Raw genomic sequence first — 10451 nt, 5'->3', positions numbered from 1 at the left:
GGTTTGTCTGGTTCTAGAACCTGTATTCCTGCCTAGCTCTTTTGTACAAATAGAGTGGTGCTTTATGAGTTAAACCTTGTGATGTACTTTTCAGCTTCTCTCCGGACTTGAGACTACTACCTTTTTAACTACTAAAGTGATATAAAACAGCTGGTATCCGAAATAATCTATTAGCATAAATGTCTGCTAATCCATTTCTAAAGAATCCTCATTTTGTTATGTAGAGAAATTAGCAAAATGGAGTATCATTGTTTAGAGTCAAAGATATTACAGATGTGGCTAATCCTAGTAAGGTTTTACACTTTTCTCCCCCCAGTTCAGTGTTTTGCAGTTATTGTTATATTCCCCCTTACAAACCTTTTATAATCTCTGTTCCAAAACATGAATCTAAAAGTAGTTTCTTCCAGACAACTGCTGTTATCTCATTTTAATTTATAATCATCACCATCAGCCTGATCCTTACTAATAGGTCTTTGAAGTTCTCCCTTTACCATCCCCATTGCCTCCTCATCAGCAGGAACTCATCATCTCTTGCTTTGACTATTGCAACAGACTTCTAATTAGAAACCTTCCCACCAGTGTCTGAACCAGGCCATCCTCCACATTGTCATCACATTTACCTTTATAAAAAAGGAAAACCAATTGTTACTTCTGTGCTTTGAAATACATCTTGGTGTTCCATGGGAAAAAAATTGAAAGTCATGTGTAAAAATTCTCCCTTTTCATGTTTCACTCTCTTGCTCCATTCCTTCCACTTGCCCTGTTCTGTGACAACTGAATTTCTCATTGTTCCCTGTACCTGTGAGTTACTTTGACAGTTGTGCTCCTTTAAATAGGTTTTTCTCTACATAGGCCCTTTTCTCAATTTCTTTTTTTAACCTGGCAGACACTTAGTTATCTTTGAAGACCATCTTAAAGTCACTGGAAGTTACTCCCAGCGGAATTAGTGCTCATATCTAAATTCCCGCATCTCTTAAATATCTCTGAAGGACAAAGTTTTAAATTGCAACAAGAACTAAATTATCCATTTTTCCTTTTATGATTTGTGCTTTTTGTATCCTAAGAAGTCTTTGCCTAACCCACGGTCATAAAAATTTTCTGCTGTTTTCTTCTGGAAATTTTTAAGTTGTGCATTTTACATTTAGGTCTAGGATCCCCTTTTTTTTTTTTTTTTTTTGTATAAGATATGAGGTATGCATTGAAGTTAAATTTTTTCTGTATAGTGAAACCATCTGGACCCGGAGCTTTCTTTGTCTTTATCAGAGAAATTTAAAGTATGAATTCAGTTTCTTTGATATAGAACTATTCAACTTACCTATTTCTTCTTGACTGTGTTTTGGTATTTTGTATCTTTGAAGGAATTGGCCCATTTCATTAAGTTGTCAAATGTATGGGTATAGAGTTGTTATTAGTGTTTCCTCCTTATCTTTTTAATTTCTGTAGGTTCTGTAGTGATTTCCCTTCTCACAGTCTTGATGTTGGTAATTTATCCCTTCTCTCTTTGCATCTAGGTCAGTCTGGGTAGAAGTGTATTAATTTTATTGATCACTTCAAAAGACCAGCTTTTAGTTTCATTAATTTTTCTCCTGTGTTGACACTGATATATGCTATTCTTGTTAATTCCTTTTCTGCTTATTTTGGTTTATTTGGCTCTATTTTTTTGTAGTTTCTTATGATAGAAGCCTAAATTCTTAATTTGAGACCTCTCTTCTGCTATAAGCATTTAATATTACAAATTTCTTTCTAAGTCCTGCCTTAGCTATATCCCACAAATTTTATTTTTATGGCTTTGTTATATTGTGGTCAAGGGAATGTGGCTTAAATAATGTCTGCATTTTGAAATTTATGAAAATTTTGTTAGTAGCTTAGTAAATGATAAATTTTTATAAATATCCCATGAGTGCCAAGTGCTAATAGATTTTATTTTTAATATTGTTCAAATCCTTTTTTTTTTTTTTTTTTTTGGTTTAATGTAATAAACAAACATTAGGTTAAGACATTAGGTTATTTTTTTTAATGTATATGTTGGAAGTAAATGACAGGTCTAGAATTCATCTTAAATTATCCCAGCAAATATAAAAGGGGTGACAGAAAGATAAAAGAAATATACCAAAATGTTCCAGTTTGTTACAACTGGGTTATGGTATATGAGGGTTTGTATTCCACACTTCTGTGTATCTTTGAAATTTTTAATAAAAAAAAATTTTTTTTAATCTTCCCTATCCTTATTTGTTTTTAGATTGCTTGATCTGTTGATTCCTGAAAAAAATATGTTAAATTTTTCAACTATGTTTTATTGTTTTTATTATACTGTTTACTTGATGTTTTGAGCCCATGTAGTTGGGTGCATAAAATTTTACTACAGTTTAATTTCCTTTTATCATAATTAAATCTTTTTCACATTTAATTTCTTATTTCCATTTTTAATATTGCCATATTAATCTTGTTACTGTTAGCATTTTTAGTGTGTTTTCCACATCTCTGTTTTGTTTCTTTCAGAGCCATTTTTCTTGTGAAATATAACTCACATAATGAAATAGAATACACATAAGGAAAACACACACATAAAATTTCCATAAATTTAATAATGCAGACAATTAGTTAAGAAATATTCCCTGACCACAATGCAGTAATTTCAAGAAAGAATAGCAGAAAGAAAAAATGGACAAAGAAATAAAGGTAAGTTTTTCTTTTTAAAACTTTTAAATAACTTCTTCTAAGTAATTCATGGCTTTAAAAGGAAACCAAAACTGAAATGACAAACCACTTAGGACAGTGGAGCATTATATTTTGGAACCAATGGGATATGCCAAGAGTGGTAGGACAAAGAAGGAAATTTGTGATATTAAATGCCACTCATTAGAAAGCAAGCAAGTACAAAAATAAGTGAGTATTAAGTTAAATCCAACTCATATTCTCGAGGACTGACCATGATCTGATTTGGGTAGTAATCACTCCCCTGATTTTCTTTTGTAATTTTACTGCCTGTGTATGCATCCCTATACTTTTGTTTGGCTCATTTTGAAACTTCTCATAAAGGGCATCATACAGTATTGATACATTTTTCCTTCTACTAATTTGGAAGTTATTCTTTTTATAAAATACTTCCTTAACTTTTTATTATGAAAATTTCAAACATAAACAAAATTACAAAGATTGGTGTTTAATTAAACCAATTTATGTATCACTCAGTTTCAATAATCATCAGTACATGGTCTTGTTTTATTCCTATCTTTTCTCTCTCACCCCCTGATTATTTTGATGAAGTATTTCTGTTCTTTTCCTGGTTGTAATAGGAATTGCAATATACATTTTCAGCTTCTCCAGATCTATTAGTACCTTGCTCTCCTCCTGAATAATATGAAGACTTCTGAACACTAGAACTCCGTTTTACCCCCTCCTAATAATTTAGGTAACTTTAATGTTACTGTTAACCATGTATTTTAATTCTGTCTTGTTTTCTGAAACTCAATGGGACATCATTAATAGTGTTTTAAATAGTCAGGATTTCTTTAGATTTATTTCTATATTTGCCACATTGCCCTTCATTCTTTCTTGCACCTCACATCTTCTCTTTGAGATTACATTGTTTATAACTGAAGCATGTCCCTTACAATTTACTTTTTTGAGAGTCACAGAATCTCTGTTTTTATTCATAGATAGCTGTGTGATTTGTTTTGTAACTTAGAAAATACATATTTTCAAAATTCAGTAATGCTGCTGTAATAAAATCCCTTTTATTCCATCATTCGGCTGTTATTTATAAGAACAGTGTTTCCCAGTTCTTTATCGATAAAAATGGACAGAAATAAAGTTGGTTGTAAAACTTTTATCTCAATAAGTAATATTCATCCATGGATCCATAAATGAATAATTTTAAAATGCCACATCCACTCAAAAGAAGCGTCCTTTTTACATTTCCATTTCCCTTACATTAAATTTGAAAAAAATTAGTTTGGATCTATGTCCAAGTGTTATAATATTAGAAGTGTTTAATATTTAGAGCCTTCTGGTTACAGACATAAAATCTGTTTCCATTTATGTACGTTTTTAAGCTAGAAATTATGGTATATAATTACAATAGCATAAAAATACATTGCATTAGGATAAAATTCTTTAGTGTGGGCTCTAGCATGATTAGATTATTTCCCCACTGTTAGTGAGATTTAACTGATGTACAAACTGTAAGTTCAAGATGTACAGCATAATGACTTGATTAGATTATTCGTCTGTATTTTCTCGACAGTCCTCTCCCTTTGATTGGGAGGAATCATGTAAGTGTATGAGGGTAGTTTTAATGTGGGATACAGAACAGGTAGGCGGGCTGGTGACAGCTGCCAGACCTGCCCTCCCTTCCCCCAGATGCCCCTTCTCTTCCTAATTAGCTAGAATAAGGGAGAGCTTTACTCTAGTTGCTGGACTCGTTAGTCCCTTATTTCCCTTGCCAGTCTGCTCGTCCACTGTTTCTGCTCTTTATATGTCTGGATGTGCCTTGGGCTCTGCTTTGATTCCCTCTCAACTCCTCCTGTAGGCAGGTGTCATTCAGTTTCTTCAGGAAAACAGCTTTTGCATTTTGGCCTTTCATCAAACCACCCCTGCTGCCTAACAGCTCAGCATAAGCAAGCGGATCACTGGCCTTCCTGTTTTATTTACTTATTAGTGTCTATATTATTTAGTTCATCAGCACCACTCAAAATTACCACTGCAGTGCTCCATGCTCTTTATATTTATTTCTCAACCTGGAGTTCCTCTATCAGCCCTAGCCGTCAAAGTCCTTTTTTAAACATCTTTGTTAAATTGTAATTCACATACCATACCATCCACTCATTTAAAGTGTACAATTCGGTGGTTTTGTAGAGTTATGAAACCATGACCACAATCTAATTTTAGAATATTTTCATCATCCAAAAAGAAACCCTTTATCAGTCATTTCCCACACCCAACCCTAGACAACTGCTGTTCTACTTTCTCTATGGATTTGCCCTTTTTTGGACATTTCATGAAAAAGGAATCATATAATATTTGACCTTTTGTGACTAGCTTCTTTCATTTAGCATAATGTTTTCAAGGTTTATCCATGTTGTAGCATGTATGAGTACTTCATTTCTTTTTATTCCCTAATATGGATAAACCACATTTTGTGTGTCCATTCATCAGCTGTGGGTTTTGGGTTTTTTCCTTTTTCTGGCTATTGTGAATAATGCTGCTATCAACATTCATATACAGGTATTTGAGTGGAAGGTTTTTAAAAATTTACTTCTCTAGAAAGTAGAATTCAGAAGTGGAATTCCTTGGTCATGTGATAACTCCATGCCTAACATTTTAAGGAATGGCCAAACTGTTTTCCAAAGTGACTATACCATTTTACATTCTCTCCAGAAATGTACAAGGGGTCCAGTTTATCATCACACCTGCTAGCCCGTTACTGTCTGTATTTTTTATAGCCATCCTAGTAGATGTGAGATTGTAATTATCTACTGAAGTTGCATTGATCAAATGACTAATGTTGAATGGCCTTTCATGTGCTTATGGACAATTTTTATATCTTCTTTGAACAAATGGAGCCCTCTCTGACTTTTTAAATTAGGTTATTTGTCTTTTTATTATTGAGTTGTAAGAGTTCTTTGTATATTGTGGATACAAATCTCTAGTAAACATATAATTTTTTAAACAGTGTTTCCCATTCTGTAGGTTATGTTTCTACTTTCTTTTTTTTTAATTCTTATTTCTTAACGAAGTGTGAATTTACTCTTTCCACTTTCTTGATGGCATCAATTGCAGCACAAGTTTTAAATTTCAATGAAGTCCAATTTGTTTTTTGTTTTGTCACTTGTAAGGTCATGAAGATAATTTTTGTATGTGGTGTGAAACAGGGATCCAACTTTATTCCTTTGTGTTCAGTTATCCTATCCAGTTGTTCCAGCACTATTTATTAACAAGTTTATTCATTCTTTCCCCACTGAATGGTTTTGGCACCCTTGTTGAAAATCATTTGACAATAAATAATGGAGTTTTTTCTGGACTTTCATTCTGCTCTTTTGATCTATATGTCTATACTTATGCCACCATTACACTGTCTTAACTATAGCTTTGTGGTAAAGTTTTGAAATTTCAGAAATGTTAGTCTTCCAACTTTGTTACTTGTTTTCAGGACTATTTTGGCTCTTCTTGATCTCTTGCATTTCCATATGAATTTTAGGAAGTTTGTCAGTTTCTGCAAAAATAATGCAGCTAAAATTTTTATAGGGATTGTGCTGATTCTGTAGATCAGTTTGGGGAGGATTGCCATCTTTACAACATTGAGTCTTATACAGATGGCCAGTAGGCACATGAAAAAATGCTCAGTATCGCTAATTATCAGAGAAACGCAAATCAAAACTACAATGAGGTAACACCTCACACCAGTCAGAATGGCCATCATTAAAATGTCCACAAATGATAAGTGCTGGAGAGTGTGGAGAATAGGGAACCCTCCTACAACACTAAGTCTTCGATCGATGAACATAGGATGTTTTTGTACTTATCTAGACCTTTAATTCTTTCCACAGTGTTTATAGGTGTCAGAGTATAAACTTTGCACTTTTGTTAAATTTATTCCTAAATAGTTTCTTCTTTTTGATGATATTATAAATAGAATTTTATTTCTAAATTCATTTTTGGATGGCTCATTGCAAGTATATAGAAATACAGTTGATTTTTATATCTTGTACCCTACAAACTTACTGAATTTATTTATTATAATAGTTTTTTAGTGGATTCCTTGGGATTTTCTGTATACAAGATCATTTTATCTGCAAATAGAGATAGTTTTATTTCTTTAGTAGACATCCTTAGGCGGGAAGCATCTTTATTTTTACTGTTAAGTATGATGTTAGCTGTGTTTTTTTTTATAGATGCCCTTTATCAGATTGAAGAAATTCCCTTCTCTTGTTAGGTTGTTGAGTGTTTTTATCATAAAAGTGTTTACATTCATTTATGAAGTTTTGCCAAATGCTTCTTTTTTTGTATCTGTTGAGATGATCCTGAAGTTTTCCCCTATATTATATTAATATGGTGATTAATTAAGTTTCAGATGTTAAACTAAGCATGCATTCCTAGGATAAAACCCACTTGGTCGTGGTGTATAGTTCTTTTTATGTGTTGGTGGATTTGCTCATATTTTGCTGAAGATATTTGTGTTTATATTCATAAGGGATGCTGGTCTATAGTTTTTTCATGATGTTTTTGTCTGGTTTAGGTATTGGAATAATTCTGGCCTCAAATGAATTGGGAAGTGTTTCCTCTTATTTTTTGGAATTTATAATGGATTGGTATTAATTATTATTTAACTGTTGGTAGAACCCACCTATGAACCCATTTGGGCTTGTGCTTATCTTTGTGGGATGCTTTTTAATTTCTTCTTTCGTTATTGGTCTGTTCACATGTTCTATTTCTCCTTGAGCTCTTTTTGGTAGTTTGTGTCTTTCTAGGAATTTGTCCATTTCATCTAAGTTACTTGTTAGCATACAGTTTTTCATATTATTTTAGGAATCCTTTTTATTTCTGTAGCTTCTAGTGCTGTTTTAAAGTATTTTGGTGTGGGATGGGGGTTTTTGTTTTCCACATCCAATTGACTTTTCTTCTAGGAATTCACAACTTCAGTGGCTGACCCTTCCTTCCATCACTTTTATATAAGTGTCTATTCTGTTTAAAGTCTTTGTGCTACTTAAGTGGAACTGGGGGTAAGTGTAGGTTGATGGAGATTCTCAGTCTGATTGTCATCCAGATGTAACTCTCATCACTTTGATTCTTGGAAATTAACAGTCTTTCTTTAATTTCTTACTGTGGTTTTTCATTGTTTCAAATAATTTGATGGCAAAAATAATCAAGTCTTTTTAAACTGTTCAGGTTTTACTCGAAACAAGTAAATGTTTAATTGTTTGTATTACTAATTTGCATTTGCTTGATCTAGTTTCAGAAGCCCTAAAGGTGGCGACTACTAGCCAGACTGCCAATACTGGTGGTACTGCTACTACTTCCTCCACCACTGGGGGTGCAGTGAAGCAAGAACCTCTCCACTTAACTTCATCTGCAGTAAATACCCTGGAAAATATCAACTCTACAGAACCCTCAAAGCCCGTCGAACTCGATGGTCTTCCTTCAGACCAGGTTGCAAAAGGACAGGATACTGTTGCCATAGAAGGTTTCACAGATGAGGAGAACACAGAAAGTGGGGGAGAAGGCCAATACAGAGAGCGTGATGAATTTGTGGTAAAGATAGAAGACATAGAGACTTTTAAGGTGATGTGAATGTTCACAGGTATTAAAGGTCATAGCTGTGTGGGCATGCCCTATGATAGCCTTCATGATGACTTAATAGCATGCATCTAGCTTGAATTGCAAAAAGTTGTATTTTTATAATTATTCTAAGTTATCATAATTGTTAAGTAATAAAATCAAACTAGTAGATGCCAGATATTTTGAAAAAGAAAATAGCTTAAAATAATTTTAACTCGTGTCTGAGTTTTAGGTATTTCTGACTGGTCAGTATGTTGCGTTTAGGTACTAGTATTTGGAACAGTTTTGAAATGTTAATTTTTTCCCAAGTCATTGTATTATTAGGAGTTTGGAGAAAATGATTATTTATCTAATTTAAAATTTTAAAGAAAATAACAGGAATATAGAACAGAATAGAATTAGACTTATTTTCATAATTTCAAACTGTAGAACAGTGAGTAGAATGTTATAATTTCATACAAGAAAATTAAAGCTATGTTTAAGTAAACCTACTTTAAATTGAGGTGGCAAGGAATGGCATTTAAAAATACAGTGAAGAATATAACATTTAAATTATCCATATTCCTTCCATTCACAATTAAATATTGTTAATATTTTAGCATATTTGTTTCTGGTCTTTTTGAATATGTACATACTATTATAAAATTGCATAAATAACGTATAGCAGTATCATTAAAGGAGAACTTTCCAATAGCTATACAAAAGGATAATGGGTTACCTTTGCTTGTTTGTGCCCTTTAGTTCTAGAGGAATTTAAGCAGAGGCTGAATAGCCAACTTACAAGAATCATGCAAAAGTTCAGCTAGGTAAAAGACAAAAATGTTTGAGCTAGATAAGTCTTTAAGATTCCTTTTAGCTCTTAAGATTCTATAAATCTAGAATATGTTGCTAGTTTTTATCAATTAATTAATTCTGCTTATTACAGGAGGCTTTAAAAACAGGAAAAGAACCCCCAGCTATTTGGAAAGTACAAAAAGCTTTATTACAGAAATTTGTTCCTGAAATTCGAGATGGGCAAAGAGAATTTGCGGCTACAAATAGTGTGAGTAAAAAGCTTATTTACATTAACCTTCCTGTTTTTTTTTTTATAGTGATCCTGGGTAAAATACAGAATGATTTAAATTTATTTTATATTGAGCATTTCTAATATAAAATAGCATAAAATTTGAACTACAGAGTATGTGATACTCTTGATTTTAAAATAAAATCAGTGTCTAAATACAAGATACTTAAATTGTTTAGTCTTTTTTTTTTTGATAAAGGAAAGGAATTAATGTTAGTCTGTGAAGAATTCAGATGGACTCAAAGGCTCTTAAATTGATTATTCTGCTAGTCAAATATGCTGATATACCAGAAGACTTACAGAAGTTATTCTTTCATACTTAAGTAGTTGTTCAATGGCATCGAGTAAGTAAGCATCTGATGATTAGCCAGATAAGACTGCATCTGTGTAGGGGCATGCAGTTAAGAATGAGGTTGAGGGGGAAGGGTATAGCTCAGTGGTAGAGCACATGCTTAGCATGCACAAGGTCCTGAGTTCAATCCCCAGTGCCTCCATTAAGAAATAAATAAATAAATAAACCTAATTACCCCCTCCACCCCCTCAAAATAAAACAAAAAAAAATGAGGCTGGGATCACTTTCATTGAGGGTACAATTAGCCTGGCCAGAGCTACATTTTGAAAAACTTGAAAGATGACCGTGTGATACTCTTATCAAGCCAATAAAGTAATGTTTTATGTACAGAATGTACAATTATATAATTCAGAGTGTTTCTTTCCTTAGTACCTTGGATATTTTGGAGACGCAAAGAGTAAATACAAAAGGATATATGTGAAGTTCATTGAAAACACAAACAAAAAGGAGTATGTCAGAGTGTGTTCCAAAAAGCCGAGAAATAAGCCTTCACAAACTATCAGGTATTTATTATTTTATGTAACATATTTGTAGTAGTTATTGGAAGGCTTATTATTGGTGATGTCTTTACAAAGAATTATATCAATTAAAGAGACTGATTTTTCTTTTTCATTATATACATAGTCTGAAAATTCAGTGCCTGATGTAATAGGTGGCTCCTTTTGAAGCAATGAGACAGGAACTCTAAAGCCCCAGCTATCATGGTGGGATGAGTACCCTTTTCTTTCCTGAAATCCTTTTGGTGTCACCCTAGCATAG

General features: G+C 32.8%; 1 protein-coding gene across 3 annotated transcripts in view; it reads left to right on the top strand.

Annotated features, from left to right (window-relative positions):
* QSER1 (glutamine and serine rich 1) overlaps nt 1–10451 on the top strand; it is a 65071-nt gene that overhangs the window by 36169 nt on the left and 18451 nt on the right. For all 3 annotated transcript variants that reach the window (XR_010383368.1, XM_031459839.2, XM_011000501.3), the window contains exons 5-7: nt 7952–8280; nt 9203–9319; nt 10062–10195. Coding sequence is in view for 2 of the 3 variants with exons in the window: in XM_031459839.2 (XP_031315699.2) it covers nt 7952–8280; nt 9203–9319; nt 10062–10195 (580 nt within the window). In the remaining variant the exon portion in view is untranslated. The remainder of the gene's footprint in view (nt 1–7951; nt 8281–9202; nt 9320–10061; nt 10196–10451) is intronic.

This window comes from Camelus dromedarius, chromosome 12 (genome assembly GCF_036321535.1).
Source record: "Camelus dromedarius isolate mCamDro1 chromosome 12, mCamDro1.pat, whole genome shotgun sequence".
Classification (NCBI taxonomy): Eukaryota; Metazoa; Chordata; class Mammalia; order Artiodactyla; family Camelidae; genus Camelus; species Camelus dromedarius.
The sequence above is the reverse complement of the archived record's forward strand: the minus strand, read 5'-3'. Positions and strand labels throughout refer to the sequence as shown.